Genomic DNA, 15,736 nt, shown 5'->3' with positions numbered 1-15,736 from the left:
TTTTCAATAATTTTTTAAAAAGCTTTTATTTATTTTTAGAGAGAGGGAAAGGGAAGGAGAAAATGAGAGAGAGAAACATTGATCGGTTGCCTCTTGCACTCACCCAGCTGGGGACCTTGCCTGTAACCCAGGCATGTGCCCTGACCAGGAATCAAACTGGTGGCTTTTCGGCTCACAGGCCAGTGCTCAATCTGCTAAGCCACACCAGTTTACTTTTTATTGTATTGTTTTGCATTACCATTTATCTCCCTTATACCCTCTTGCACCTCCCTTCCCCTCCCCCCTGCAGTCGCCACGCTCCCCCAGTCTTGTGTCTCACTATCCAGCCATATTGACCCCGTCCCCCATTTCTCGAGGTGCAGGGCCCCTAGCTCGTTCTGGGCTTTGGGGGTTAGTGCACCTGCCCGCGGCTCACTCGCTCATTCAGTGAATACATGTGGAGTGTCTCCTATGTGCCATGTATTTTAGGCAATAGGGACATTGAGCTGAAACAGTGTATGTTCTTGTGGGACAGCAGTTAGTAAATATATGGTGTGGTGAGTGGCACGTACCCTGGCCTGTATGTGGGGACTACTCGTTTCACTGGCATAGTGGGGGAAGGGCTCCCCAAGAGTGTCCTTTGAGTGGAATTCTGAAGGGGATGGAGCAGCACTGTCTTGAGATTTCCCTGGTTTATTTGCTTGTTATGATCTCACCCTCTACCCACCCCAATGACACCCAAATCCACAAGAGCGGAGACTGTGCCCTGTTCACTCCTCTGTCTCCAGTGCTGGGACGGGGGTCCAGCACACAGTAGGTACACAGTAACACCTGGGGATATTCCGGTGAAGCTCGGCATGGTTCCAGTCTTGACAGTTGCTGCTGCCTGCACTTTAGAGCCAAGGGGAGAGCTGCTGTTCACAGAGCCACCACTTTTTAAAGCAAATCTCACCTTCCTTCCAGGCTGCCGCTTCTGGAACCTTTGTCCCAGAAAGGGGCTGTTTAGAGGAGATTGCGATTGTGGTCACGAAATACGCAGATTGGAAGTTCTAACCAGACAGGATTTCTTAAGGGGAGCGGAGGTGCTGTGGTTCCTGGCAGCCAGAGGATGAGGATGAGGAGGGGGCCCCAGGGGAGGCTGCGGGGAGCCGGCAGTGGGCTTTCCTGCCTATGGCGAGGTCCAGGCACACTTCTGGGTCTGTGCTGGTGAGCCCTCACCAACTGGGCAAACTTGGCCAATCACTTCTGAAGTTATTCTGACACCTGCCAGGACAGTTGGGACGCTTCATTCAAGACGGTCACAGGGTTGAGAGATGGGGCTCAGCTCTGAATTCAACAAAGAAGCTGGGGGATTATAGCCCAGAGCAGCGTTGTGGGGGCAGCAGGGAACTGGTTGACGGAAAATCACCAAGAGGAGAGGCATTCTTGCTAAAGGCAGGCCAAGGACTTCGACCTCAAAGGAGGCGGGTGGGGAACTTGGTCAGATATCAGGGGTGGGGGAGTGGGTCTCTCTAAACTGACTTAGCAGGCTTTTCGCTGAAACTGGACTTTGCTTCAAGGACGGACACAGACGCCCAAGGTCGCAGCCTCACGGAGAACAGGGCTCAGAGGAACCTGACTAAAGTCTGGTCAAGGAGTGGGCCATCCTCTCTTCCCTCGTCTGATAAGTGGAGACAGTAATGCCAGTGTAACTGCCCAGGGGGCCGTTGTGAAGTGGTCGTCCACAAGGCAGTGCGTAGACCCCACGTGGCTGAGCAATGGGAGTGGGCGGGGTCTTGTTATGAAGCTGTGCCTCTGGTGTTGAGCAGAGCCTTCAACTTGGAGAGACCTCAGGGCCTATGTGTTCCAGCAGCCCGCCCATCCTCCTGCTGTCTGGGCCCTGGTTGGTGCTGGCTGCATTTCTGGCATGGAATTAACCTGGCAATGGGCAGCTGCTTGGAGGAGGCAGGGATAGCTGGTGGGGAGGGGAGCCCAGATTTAGGGATGTGTTCTGGAAGGAATTGGCAGGCAGGGCAGTAGGAGAGGGGGCAGCCGGCAGGTCTCCGGCCGCGTGAGCTGGTCCTCATGCTGAGAGGCTCCTCTGGCCGTGACACAGCTGTTAGAAAAAAGACCTTGTCCCCGCAAGAGCTGGTCTCGAAGCAGTGGGGGAAGGGGATTCATTGCAGTGACAGCGTAATCTTTTGGGGGGATCAGATTATATTCCCATTTTACATCATACCTCACAACACAGGACAAATAGAAATTTACGAGGAAGGTGAATCCTTTTATAATCTTGAAGGTCCGGTTGGTAATTGTCACATCAAAGGGACAAAACTCACCAGTCACGACAGAGAGGTGCCGATGCCAACCAGTAAAACAAATGTTCCAGCGTTGATTCCAGCAACTGTGTTCTTAAAGTTATAAAAGCACCTATAAAACTGTGAAAACGATGAATACCATCAGAGAAAAATGGTTACAAAAGAAGACATTCCTGATGGCCAGTAAACCGATGAAACAACTCACTACTACAAATCAAAGAAAGGTAAATAAAACCAAAGGATTGAAAACACATACTCAAGGGTTTTTATCAAGAATTTGGGTTGTTACACACAGTGACAATAAGAGCGCCGTGTAGGTTGCATTGAAATCCTGAAATATTTTTTAAAATATATGTATTTATTTTTAGAAAGAAGGGAAGGAGAAAGAGTGGGAGAGAAACATCAATGTGTGGTTGCCTCTCATGTGTCCCCTACTGGGGACCTGGCCTGCAACCCAGGCATGTGCCCTGGCTGGGAATGGAACCGGTGACCCTTTGCTTCACAGGCCCGGGCTCAATCCACTGAGCTCCACCAGCCAGGGTGAAATCCTGAAATATTTATAAAGAAATGCCATCCCCAAAATGTACATAAATTAGAATAATTTATTTAGAGATATTAGGCTTTAATGCCAAGATGAAAATGATTCATAATTAGCACCTTTATACCAATAAGCATCTCTTTAGTTCTCATTTGTCCTCAAATTGAAGATCTCTAAGGTAAAATTGATGTATCTATGTCTTCTCATAGGTGGTATAAACTTTGGCCTAGCTTTTTACAGAATATCACCCCCCCCAAAAAAAAAAAATTCCAAAGTAAATGGATGGGTTGCCACCGAATTTGGAAACTTCCACTGGTTCTGAGCCACCTCGGGTGCGGCTGGGAGTGACAGGAAGAGATGTCACTTGAGCACGGTTGCTCACTGCTTCAGACCGACACTGTTATTGCAGGTTCATCCCCACACTTACATAAACAGCTGTGTGTGCTGCCTGCGTGCGCACACAAGTGTTAGAAAGAAGAAAGGACAGGCGACCCAAGGCATCCAGAACACATGATCTGAGTCTCACCATTCAAGGGAGAAGGGTGGCAAAGGCTGGCTGGAGGCTTGACAGCTGGGCGGGGGCGGGGAGCTCCTCGCCCAGGCAAGCAAGCCTTCAGCCAAAAATAAGGGGCGAGACGATGGAGGATCTCTTGTTAAAGATCAGCTTTCCCATGGAGCACAAAGAACGCCAGGGCAGTGGGACAAAGGACGTGCATCTCAATCACGAGCGTCATTCAGAAAATGCCTTTTGTGCATTCAGAGTGGTTTTAGCACTTGGCTCCGCAGGCCAAGCGAAGAAAAGAACCAGAAGGAATTTTTACCGTCACGCTTTCAGTGAACTGAACTTTCTGTGAAAGAACTCTGGCCAGCTTCATGCAAGACTTGATTTTTTTGTTAAAGCGAGGGTGGTTTGTTTTCGTTTTTTAAAATTAGAGGATGCCCCATAGTAAGTGACTGCACTGAACAGAGCCAGAAGACATTTTTAAAGTTGGTGGTTTGTTAACTGAGTTCATAGCAGGAGAGAAAGAAAAGAAAATGGGATACTTCAGGGTTTGTTTGTTTTTTTAAATAAGGACTACTCACCAGGCAAAGGGATATTTCCCCTTGAGCTCAATAAATAACATTCAATATTTGCCTACATCACATCCATAAATCCTGGCGGGAGCGAATGACTACCCCCACCCTGCCCCGCCCCCACCTCAGCCAATGGCTCAGAGGGGAGACTAACATGGGCATGAGGTATTCAGTTGGTGCCAACTGGTAAAAGTCTTGCCACCCGGATGAAAAATAAATGCATATACTTAGGAGTTTAATCCAAAGCCGTTGTAGTAGATTGATTAGATGCAAAGAGAACAAACGAATTCCTTTTACAGGCTCTCTCTGTCTGTGCATCAGCAAAGAAGTTGTGATCAAATATTTAGTAGCAGTGCCTTTGGCTGGGCTGGCAAAGCATCAAGAGGAATATAGTCTGAAGTCTGCTTGCTAGCTTGAGCACTGCTTGAATATGGACTCCGCTCTTTAATTACATGCTCAAAACAGTCCCTAAGCACCCCCTCCCTCTTGGTCCTGGGATGCACGTGCTCTCTTATTTTGCAGCTGTACTTAGTCATAGAATTTCCAGATCCCCTCTGTGTCTGGGGCCAGAGCCTGTGGCCAGTGAGTCAGATCTTTAATGACCGAAGGGTTATTTGGTGAGTTGAGATGGCGCTCTGGCCTGGTCATGATTAGTTCAGATCATGGTGACACAGGGTGAAGAAGAGGCCGCTGCTGTGATCTGTTCTCTGCCTAGTTGTAGAATTCATCCTGTTCGTCCTGCTATTTCCCCGCCCTACCCATCCCCTGGTCCTCACTCATCTGGTGTTCATGCCCGGGAGCCCAGGGCAGGGGCAGGGGCTGGAAGGTCTCTTGTTGGTATACTTCTCAGTGCACAAAAGAGTTCTTTCAGTGACCTCTGGCATCCTTAATTATATTACTGACTTTCCCCTGTAGACATTCACCCAACTGTAAAATAAGAGGTCGAACCCAATGTAACCTCTGAGGGCAGCGGTCTCAAAATTAAGTGGAGCGCAGGCTTGACACCATGAAGACTGTGACCCTGCCTTTGTATGGCCTGGTTCAGTAGGTTGGAGACAGAACCTGTGAAGGTGGTGTTAGAGCGCTTTCGGGGTGACTCTGACTGAGAATTTTTCCCAGTCTAAATGATATTCTGTTAACCCGAAAACATTAACTCATCCTATGGAATGGCACCGGGAAAAACCTGATTCGTTACTGAATGGAAAAGATGCCATCCCTCTGTTCCGGGGGCTTCAGTGGGATACCGGCGGGGGGTGGGGGGGGGTGCTGGCTGCTTCGCCTTTTTGTATTTCCACCTTCCTTTTTTTGGCGATGGAGACAACCAGCCTGTCCCTGTGCCAGAGGTGTGGCAAGGAGAATGGTTTGTGGTATGCAGGAAAGGTAAAAATAACAACAAATCCCCAAAAGAAATGGGAAAAAAATCACCTGATTGTGGCCCGCCCTTTAGGTCTGCCCCCACTGCTTCCACCGTAAGCCCTGACTCAGTCTTTCTTTCTTAGCCGTCACAGTCCTGCCAGAGGATGACACCACGACCTTAAGTGTGGAAGGTGGCATGGTGAACCCAGGTGTGGAAGATGGCACAGTGACTCCAGGTGCCAGTAAAGACCCCTATGAGTCTGCTGGCTTGACAGCTCAGGTGAGTGGCCCAGGGAGAGAGGATTTTGGTTTGTAGGCATGTAGTCATATGCAAGGATGTGTGTGTACATGCGCACATATGTATCTACAGTTATATATTTAAGTATATGGAATCAGTGGGAGCCACCCTATGAAGGAATTGTTACCTGGCTTGCAAAAAAAGGACCTCCTAATTTCATCCAGCTAGCACGTAGCTGGTGTGCTGATCACAGGTGATTTGACAGTATGTATACCAGGGCTTCTCAAACTAGTAAAAAAGTAGGTGTGTAGCTGTCTGATCTGCTACAGCCCACTTTTCAATACAAGAAGGTCTTAGACCTTGCAACCCTGGCATGGCTATAAAAGTTTCTAGAAGTGGAGTCACAGTGTCTTGTCTTCTTGTGACTGGTGATAAACACAGACTAGAAGCGAGGAACAGAGCACGCCGGTGTAGTCTGTGCGAAGTCCCAACTGCGCATTCCCAACCTGATGAATCTTAGTCAGTTCAGAGGTGTCTTAAGCACCTACCATAGGCAAGACAAGATGCCAGGTTCTGGGAGACACTGAGGAGGTCTAGAAGCCACCCTTCAACCTTTGAGGGAATCGTATTCCTCCCTCCCGAGACATCCCCCTGGAGTTACTCTCTAGCTCAGAGGTTAGCAAATTATTCACTAGCTACTGGCTTTTATAAATAAAGTTTTATTGGAACACTGCAATTCCTGTTCAGCTGAGAATGATCTCAGGGTGCTTTCCTACTGTAAGCAGAGTTGAGTAGTTGATTGCAGTGGAGACCAAATGAAAATATTCTTCTTTCTTCTACAAAGATGAAAATACTTACCATTTGGCCTTCTACTGAAAAGCGTGCTAGACCCTGTTCTAGCATGTCCCCAGGGTTGAGAACCATGCTAAGCACATAGCAGATACTCATCAACCTGTTTTTTATTGTGTTAAAAGATGCATAACATTAAATTTACCATCTGAACCATCTTTAAGTATACCTACAAGTGTACCAGTAGTGTTAAGTATATTCACCTCGTGAAACAGATCTCTAGAATGTCTTCATTTTGCAAATCTGCAACTATACTCTTCGAACAATAGCTCTAATAGCTTCGAACAATAACATTTGGGTTGCTACTGGCTGTTGTGAATGGTGCTGCTATGAACACGGTATAGGAACACTTCTTGCCGACTTTGCTTTTGATTCTTTTGGGCTATTGGATCAGATGATAGCTCTGTTTCTGCTTCTTTTGAGGACACTCTATCCTGTTTTCCTTGGTGGTTGCACCATTTCCACGTACACCACCAGTGCACAAATGTTCCGATTTCTCCCCAACCTTGCTAACACATTATTTTCTGTTCTTTTGATACTAGCTGTGCTAACATGTTTGAGGCAATAATCTTACAGAGGTTTTGATTTGCATTCCTCTGATGATTAGTGACATTAAATTTTTTCATCTGCTTGTTGGCCACTGTGTATTATCTTTGGATAAATGTCTAAGTATGTTCCCCATTTTTAATCAGGTTATTTGATTTTTTGTTATTGAGTTGTAGGAGTGCTTCTTACCTTTATCAAGTATATGATTTGCAAACATTTTCTCTTATTGCCTAGACTGTCTTTTCCATTTGTTGGTTGGGTTCTTCGATGCACAGAGTTTCTAAGTTTGATGTGGTCCCATTTATCTATTTTTGCCTTTGTCGCCTGTGTTCACAACCCTATTTGTTGGATGCTTTTGTACATTGGCATAAATTTTGGAGTCAACAGAACCTCTTCCAGATCTTGTTCTGTGTCTCATTAGCATGTGAGTTTGGGCATATTTTCTAATCTCTTTAAGCCTTGTTCATACTACAGGACTAATAGGCTGTGTGTGTGTGTAATGTTTAAAGGGGCTGGCACATGGTAAGCTCTCTTGGGGAGAGGGAGAGGGCAGTGAAAGGTGATGTGTGCCATGTCATGTGCCCCCCGAATGTTGCAGGGAGGAAGTGCCACTTCAATTCAAGGAAGACAAAGATTTAAAGCTTAGAGATCCAATAGTTTCTGAGGAATTAAGACCCATGGCAGTAAACATTTGGCATTCATTGATGGAGTTCGCTTGGTTTTATTCCTGTTTCTACTCTTCTGTTTGTTTACTTGTTTCCACTTTCAATTTATATCATCATGTACTTCACATATGTATGCCAGCTTAAATTCTTTGCTCTTATAAGACAGTGTCTGTAGGTTAAGACAGTGTTCTATTTCTGTTCTGCCTCATTTACTTCTCCAACAGGTGCCCACAAACACGAAGAACACAGATTTCCTCACAGAGGACCTGCCGACTCCAGGAGGTGGGGTCCCTGGCCAAGAAGAAAGCCAGAGCACCACAGCCTTGTCTGTGGCCACCAGTCGCTCTGTGGGTAAGGACACCAGTCACCCCAATAGGCATTGATCTTGTTTTGCATAACCGGTACATTCCCCAACCCGTGAACAAGTATAACAGTCAGTAGGGCACATTTTGGAATACACGAGTGAATTCTGAACCAGGCCTTACGGGAGAGCTTCAGCATTCAGTGTATGAGGTTGCTAAATCAAACCTGATTTATTGGGTGGCTGAACACAGCTCTTTACCTTGAATGACAGCTGGTGATTATGTCCCCACAAGGGCAAGGTTGAGTAGCCACTGGTATTGTGTTCCTGACCCTAAGGTGATGAAATGCTACACTAAGAACTTTGTGTTTTCACCGAGAGCATAAAACTCAGCCAACCTATGTAAATCCCAATAGACTGTATATTGCTATTTACCACTGTGCATTGAGTTTATGTCTGCACCTGTGGAGCAAGGGTGTTTCCAGTGTGGCCAGGTTCTTGGGTGGCACTTGTGACGCACAATTGGCACCTGCAGTCTGTCGTGTGGACGGAACATCTCGGAAGGAAGCTGCAGAGGAGGACCTTGGGTCTTTTCCATTAGTATGAGGTTTGGACCATCACTGCAAGGCATGAGCCAAGGTCATTGCCACTACAACTTGGCAATAGAAAGAGATAGCTTCCTATTCCTAGAACTTTCTTAAAAAATTAAATCATTTTTAAAATATGCTCTAATTTTGTAGTAGATAGGGGTGGGAGAGAAAAGAAGCTAACCAACCCTGCAATAGGTACAATGAGCTATTTTGTATAAATCATCTTATCTATCGTAGATAGATATTTCTAGCTTTAAATGGAAGTAAACCCAAACACCTCCCCAAAGCCAAATGCACTTCTGAACACCTAGAAATCTAGTTATTCTTTATTGTCGATATACATTTCCAGACCCCCAAACCAATCTGGTTTTATAAAATTTATAATACGTCTGAGGATTTTTTAAAAAATGCTTTATATTTATACACCCGTGTGCATAGCAGCATCCTTTACAATAGCTAAAATGTGGAATTCACAGGCAGACAAATGGTTAAACAAAATGTGGCGAATACACACAATGGAATGTTACTCAGCCTGTAAAGGGAAGAAAGTTCCGATACCTGGTACAACTAAACCTTGAAACATGATGCCAAATGGAATAAGCCAGTCACCAAAAGGCACATGTTGTACGATTCTGCTCAGTTGCCATACAGGGACCAGTCAAAGTTACAGAGACAGAAAGTAGAAGGGTGGTGGCCTGGGGTTTGGGGGCGGGGCGGAGGGGGTGCGGAGTTAAGGTTTCATGGGTGTGGAACGTCCGTTTTGCGAGATGGAAAGAGCTCCTGCAGGCAGCTGATGGTGAGGATGGTGCAAAAATATGAATGTACTTTCTAGCGTTGAATTGTACACAAAAATGGTGAAGACAGAAAATGTCATGTAATCTATATTTTATCACAATAGAAAAGAAAGGCTTCATAAAAGTGCTTTGAAAATAAAGCCTCAAGGTCACTCCAAGATGCTGAAGAAATGGTTAACGTTCAAACAGCTGAGAAAACTGAAAAAAGCTAAGCTAGAAAAGCATCGTCAATATCATTCATCATTGGAAAGAATCTCAAATTTTGGGAAACAAACTGATCATTTGCAACATAAGCTGACAGCTAATTCACAGAGGAAATGGGAAATTCCGAGTCGAGTATTCTTTCTGTCGTCCCAGGATACCTCTCCTAATCCTTAAAAAAAGAAATTCTCAATTGCCCGGAAAATACTCATGGTCATGCTTCTGTCCGGGCCCCTGCCCCACCCCGTCACAAAATGTGTGACTTATCGTATATTTCCACTTTAAACATCAGTGTCCCAAGAAATTTTCGCATGAGTTAAAATGTGATTGTAAGCACTGGGGCTTTTTAAGAGCTACTTTTATTAAGGCAGCAGATGTCTTTCCCATGAAACGCCCAAGTTCAACAGTGTTCCCACATATGACACATTTTGTGATCATAGTCAAGTCATTAATTGGGAGGGAGCTAGGGAGTGCAGGACTAATAAGCTCTAATTTAGTGAGGAATCTTCCATAAACTGTATTTTTGGCATTTTTCTAACCAATGGTGTCATTGGTGGTGACGGTGGCATGTTATGAGACTGGAAGTGGCAGCCACTATGTTAAGCAAATAATTGACCTGTCTCTGCTGGTATTTGGCAGCCAGGGATGACATTTTGGGAGTTGATCGGGTGATGCCTTTGATTTGGGAAGGACTCGTGTCTATCCTTCTCCTACCCACTGTTTTATGGTGACTGCACATACAGCTACAGCTCTGGGTAGATGCATCAGAGCCATGAGCCTTGCTCATACAGGGAGAGCTGGGATTGGGGGCCCCTACCCTGGGACCATCTTGAAAAGGCATCTTTCCGAAGACAGCCTTGGTACAAGGCAGGTGGCTTCTTTCAAACCCGACCATTAGAAAAAAGCAAGCAGCTTGTTGCTGATGGCCGGCTGATTTCACCTTTGATTAGAGAAGCTGTTGGGTATCTGTAGTTTGCAAGTTGTGAGCTAAGGTTGTTGGAAGGCCTGATTCACTCCGCTCCACCGCATCGTCAAACCAAGGTGCCCTGACTTCTCTCCATCTGCAAACTAGATAAACAAATACCACCCCCGTGTCCCACCCCAGAGGAGTTAGGGACTCTGTATACAAAGAGGTTGATGGGAGAAACAAAACACCTTCATTTCTACATAGAAATTGTGTAGAATTATCTGCAAGAAACTCATAATTTTATTACTTACTTACTTACAGGAAGATACCTGTAAGTAAATAACAGATACCCATGTGATGGGTAAACGAAAATATTCACATTGCTAGTATTAAACTAGGTTTGGCTGCAGATAGAAATTCTAAAATCACAGTGGTATCAACAGAAAGGGTATATTCTCTCAGTAAACTGAGCTGTAAGATTCAATTTTGCTGTCAAAGAAAAAGCAGGGAATTACTGTAATGTCACAAGATGGGTCCCAGTCTTGCCCACATCTTCGGAAACCAGAGCATATTGCTCTCAAAATGAAAATTCTTCAAAATAGACCTTATCACGGTGGGTTCCATGATCTTGACATTGGGCCAAGAATCAACAGCCTTGGATCCTTTTGTTGCCCTAAAGCTCTGAAACTTTTTGACCCTTTATTTAAGATCTCTGTGGGCCAGTTACATTGACTCTGCTCTCGAAAGTCGATAGGAGTAAAGTACATTGAAATACTGAGGACCCAGAGCATCCAGTGTTCGTAAATTCAATAATGATAGTGCTGAAGACAGGCGCATGTGCCAGCTTGCTTAAAAATTCCCTGACCCAGTTTATTTAAGAAATTATCTTCTTTGCTTTTATTTTGCTACCTTCCACTTAGGGTAAATTCATCTTGTGCCAATGGTTAAATTATAGTTATTAAATCCTAATAATTCTGTATCATTACCTCTCTTTACAGAAGACACACAGACAACAGTGGAGAAAGGTAAGCTAGATTTGGGTATTAAAATATTCTTTTTGGATTAAAAAAAAAGAAAGGTTTCTTTGAACCTAATCTTCGTGATGAATTACATTCTTTTCTGGATGGAAGCCAACCAGCACAGACTCAAGAGTCTTTCAAGAGGAGGTTTCAAACTTCTTTTAAGGGAGTTGCCTGTATTTGAAAATTAGCAAACCACACATGAGCGTGTCTGCGGTGGCAACTGTGGAGAAGAGTGTCATATCACAATTTATTGTGAACTAGGAGTGAAAATGGGACTGATTGACTAGCTGTACACAAATGCCACCCAGTAATTAACTGTGAAGCCATTCGGTCGGTACCAGTGGTATGCTTCATTGAGCCTGAGACCCAGAAATTATAAAATGGGATCAGAACAGCCCACAGTTTCCACGCTTTGAAAGCTGGATACAGAACAAACAATACAGAACATTATTTGCTCTCTGCAGCGGGGTGGTGGCCATTGCGATACAATGTTTATCGAGAGCTCATGGTTTTTCCTTCTCATTCAGATGGCTTGGCGACAGGGACCCTGATTGGAATCATCATTGGAGTCTTACTAGCCATTGGATTCATTGGCGGACTCATCATTGTGGTCGTGCGGAAGATGTCGGGAAGGTACTCGTAAGTAAATAACTTACACCCATGTGATAGGTCGGCGAAGGCAGTCACTCATAGAGCTCTGGCCTCTGGACCAATGGGAACCTTTAAATAAAGGTCCTGGCCAGAAGCCCCTCCCTCCAGAAGCACTACATCTGAAGTTGACCCGGAAGAACATGCATCTATAGAGGCCTTATCATTTCCAAGAAAAGCTAGCCAGAGCCCGAGGTGACTTGTTGGCTGACTCCCCTTGACCTCTGGCCAAATTTGACCTTGTGGCTTAATTTTCCAACTCCCTGAACTTGAGAGAAAACCCAACCAAACCCAGTTTTAACTGGACACCTAGTCACCCTGTGTCCAATCATCGTAGCTGAGAGGTTTCCAGAAGGTTATCAGATGCAGGGCCAGATCTCTGTTCTGGTGAGGAATTTTACTGGGATGGGGACCCTCTGTCTGTCCTGCCCTGGACACACATACACACACACACACACACACACACACACACACACACACACGGTAGGGCACTCCTGGCATTGGCCATTGGTGAAAGGAAGGCATTCTTTCTCTTTATTAAATTTCCCTATGAATTCAGAACATTCGAATGTATAGCCAGAGGAAACCTTTTGCTTATTTCTATTGGGGAGATAATATATGACTGTGGAGTCGGGGGGACAGGGGCAGGACAGATGCTATGGATCCGGGAGGCTGGGGGACATGAGTCACAATGCAGGTGCAGATTTCTGTATTTGGAGATACCTGGGCATCTGACTGTGGCTGTACAGGACCAGGTACACGGGAGGAATGATCTGGAAAGAAGAGCACCAGGTTCCCAAAATGGAACAGGGGTGTCCAACCTTTTGGCATTTCTGGGCCACACATTAAATACACAAACATAACAAAAACCGATGAGCAAAAAATGGTTTTAAGCAAATTTACGGTTTTATGTTGGGCCACATTCATAGCCATTCTGGGCTGCGGGTTGGACACCCCAAAAGGACAATAGGAATGTGACTCACAGGGTTACTAGTCATGGTGCCAGTAAAAGAAGTGGCAGTCACCTTTCCCTTTGTTTTCACAGGCCCTAAAGAGCTGAAGAATTGTGCCCTTCTGCCAAAACGCTTAAAAAAGAGTTTCCAGTCTCCTGGCCCCTGAGCAGGAGGGAGAAGATGACCCGTGGAAATGCCTGGCTGTCCCCACTCAAAATCCATGGTGATCCCTCCTCTTGCAAAAGCAACGGAAGGAATGATGACTCCCAAGACTCGCTCCTTTAAGCGTTTGTCTTCTGAGAAACTTTTTTAAAATACAAATTTTGGAAAAGGTGATTTATTTTAAAAAGGCATAGATAATGGAGCACAACTATGTAAATTGATTTGTGACTAAGAGGGACAACATAACTCCGTTAATGTTAGAAACTGTACTCATCTTTGTTCCGACCATTCTCTGTTATTGTCGAAATGCGAAGGAATCTGGAAATATTTATACCAATGGCGTCTTTGGGTCTAGTGCTGTGTCAGCAAATGGCATAAGCCTTTTGCAATTTCCGGTTAAAGTGTACACATTCCAGTCTAGTGTGGTCTACTTTAAAAGCCCGATTCAGTGTGGATAATCAAGTTAGAAAGGTCTAAACTTGGGTAATATGTAAGTTCTCACCACAAGGCCACAGGGCAGCCTGTCGGCTTGCTTTACCCTTGTTCCCAGTGCTAATTTGATGGCCAAGAGGTTTGCTCCCTCTTGACCTACTGCTTCCCTCAGATGTTGGGGAGCAACAGGGGTGGCCTTCTCTCAGCCCATGACACAAGTCCTTCGGATTGGCTGCTTTGTTCTGGAAAGTGGAGACCTCAGCACTGATGATGGCCCAGGAGGCTGTTAGAGGCCCCGTGGCCTCTAGAGCGTCGGCAGAGGCTTCCGTCTTCCAGAAACCAAGACCCCCGGGTGGTCCCCAGGCAGACAGAAACCCTCTGTGCCTCTGGCATGGGACATAGAACCTGCCAGTTTTCTAGCATTTCCTTTCTGCCTCAGGGGGAAGATAGGGGAAGCAAAAATAACCTTGCAAAATATTAATTTTGTAAAAAGCAGCTGGACTGAAAAACAGAATATATTCTCAGTCTTTACAACATAGCCTGTGTGTTTCTGTGGGTTCACAGGTGAAAAGATCCAAATCAAGGAGCCCAGGCTGCCGTTCGGTATTAGAACCGTCCAGCTCTGTGCATGTCCTCCCAGAGGTCAGCTGAACGCTTCACCCTGAACAAAAGGTCCTTAGACTGAGCAGGCGTTCTGTGAATGCGGTCACACAGTTGTGACATCCTGGAAACTTGTATGAGTTCATAAAACAGGAAAAAGTAAACTGTCAGTTGGGAAGCACAGCCTGTTCCCCTCCCCCCACTTTTTTTTTTTTCAGTGACGGGTGGATGTTATTTAAACAGTGTGCCCTACTCTTGACTAAGTCCAGCTGTCCCCCCGCCCGCATTCCGTATCTGCCCAGCACCTGAGTGAGAGCAGGGGGTGTAGAAGAGCTTCAGGAGCTCACTGTCCCTCCGTTTCGTCACTCGGAATCCTGAACAGGAGTTGGGGATACTGTGTGTCCATTTCCTCTTTCCCTTTCTCTCTTCTCTCACCGTGAACAGCACCGGTCCACCCCAAGTCGTACACTGGACCCATGGCCTGCTGGGACAGGGCTGCGGGGTTCTCTGTCACATCTGTGTTGATGCTCAATGCAGTGTGGACATGTTTGAAAATAAAACAGATGATTCCATAGTACACTGAGTCAGAGCTTTGATTAGAAATGTCGATCACGCCAGGGGTCACCCTTAAGAGCATCTCTGGATAAGCTTATAAATCACATCAACATCTGCCTCTTGACTGGGAGTGAATTGTAAATGGTCATAGGAAGTACAGCCATGGAGAAAAAAATATAATGATGCCCTTCACCTAGAGGTTAAGGTCAAGCAGACGAATGGGATGAGAGGACAAGTGGCACCTGGGACTTCTTTTGCACTCTCTGGTCCTAACGGTTTGACTGGGTTTTGTCCTGGTTTTTCTGCACTGAGAGAGGAGCCAGGTGAGGGAGCGGCCACCCCTTCTCCTGCCTGGCCGGTCCTCCCTGCGAACCTGACCTTAAGTGCACTGGGCCTGGCTGCCCGGGAACAGCAGGTGCCATGACCCTGGCTGAGGGCACTTCCTCTGTGTGGGCCTGGGAGCCTGCTCCAGAGTCTCCGCTCCTGGAACAGCTCACTCATTGCTCCTTGGCCCTTGACTGCAAAGGCTCTGCCGGTCTGGAGATGACAATGGCCATGCGCTCTGCCTCTGTCCCTCTCTGCCATCCATCTGCTCCTCCCCACCCCCACCTACACTGCCCCGTGAGAATTCCAGTGCGAAGCCCCGCGTTGCCTCCCATGCAATCCTATCCCCACTCATACAGGTTGGATGCTGAGACCCGGAGAGCTGTGAGAATTGCGCCTTCCTCATAGCAAATACTCAGTTTCTGTTACATCCAGAGTGGAATCTGCCAGAAGTCAGGATTCCTGGGTGCTGTGTTCTTCTGTGTTGTGGAGAAGACCAGGGTCCCTGTCCTGTTCCACCCCACAGCTGTCATCTCCAGATGAGCCACCTGCTAATATTTTTTAGGCCACAGATTCTTCCTAAGACCTTCCATGAGGTGGTTCAGAAATCCTGCCTGTTCCATCAGAAAACTAACCCCATCCACCTGGTCCCTCTGCGCGGCAACAGGCCCTGAGCTATGTCAAGTGTAAACTCCTGTTCCCTTA

At 46.2% G+C, this 15,736-nt stretch overlaps 1 protein-coding gene across 1 annotated transcript; it reads left to right on the top strand.

The window, feature by feature from the left end:
- The first annotated feature begins 5,199 nt into the window (after positions 1 to 5,199).
- PDPN (podoplanin) lies at positions 5,200 to 14,729 on the top strand. The gene is made up of 6 exons (XM_053660129.1): positions 5,200 to 5,248; positions 5,388 to 5,524; positions 7,767 to 7,893; positions 11,334 to 11,360; positions 11,885 to 11,996; positions 13,051 to 14,729. The coding sequence occupies exons 1-6, from the start codon at positions 5,200 to 5,202 to the stop codon at positions 13,055 to 13,057; spliced, it is 459 nt and encodes a 152-aa protein (XP_053516104.1). The 3' UTR covers positions 13,058 to 14,729.
- The last annotated feature ends 1,007 nt before the right edge of the window (positions 14,730 to 15,736 follow it).

Source organism: Artibeus jamaicensis, unplaced genomic scaffold (assembly GCF_021234435.1).
Source record: "Artibeus jamaicensis isolate MK-2021 breed Jamaican fruit bat unplaced genomic scaffold, CSHL_Jam_final scaffold_847, whole genome shotgun sequence".
In the NCBI taxonomy this organism is placed as follows: Eukaryota; Metazoa; Chordata; class Mammalia; order Chiroptera; family Phyllostomidae; genus Artibeus; species Artibeus jamaicensis.
The sequence above is the reverse complement of the archived record's forward strand: the minus strand, read 5'-3'. Positions and strand labels throughout refer to the sequence as shown.

Excerpts from the sequence above, each read along its gene's own strand:
- PDPN (XM_053660129.1), top strand. The coding sequence starts at position 5,200 with ATGGAGACAACCAGCCTGTCCCTGTGCCAGAGGTGTGGCAAGGAGAAT. Across the intron at positions 5,249-5,387 it reads GAGGTGTGGCAAGGAGAATG|CCGTCACAGTCCTGCCAGAG; the intron begins GTTTGTGGTATG and ends TTTCTTTCTTAG. Across the intron at positions 5,525-7,766 it reads CTGCTGGCTTGACAGCTCAG|GTGCCCACAAACACGAAGAA; the intron begins GTGAGTGGCCCA and ends CTTCTCCAACAG.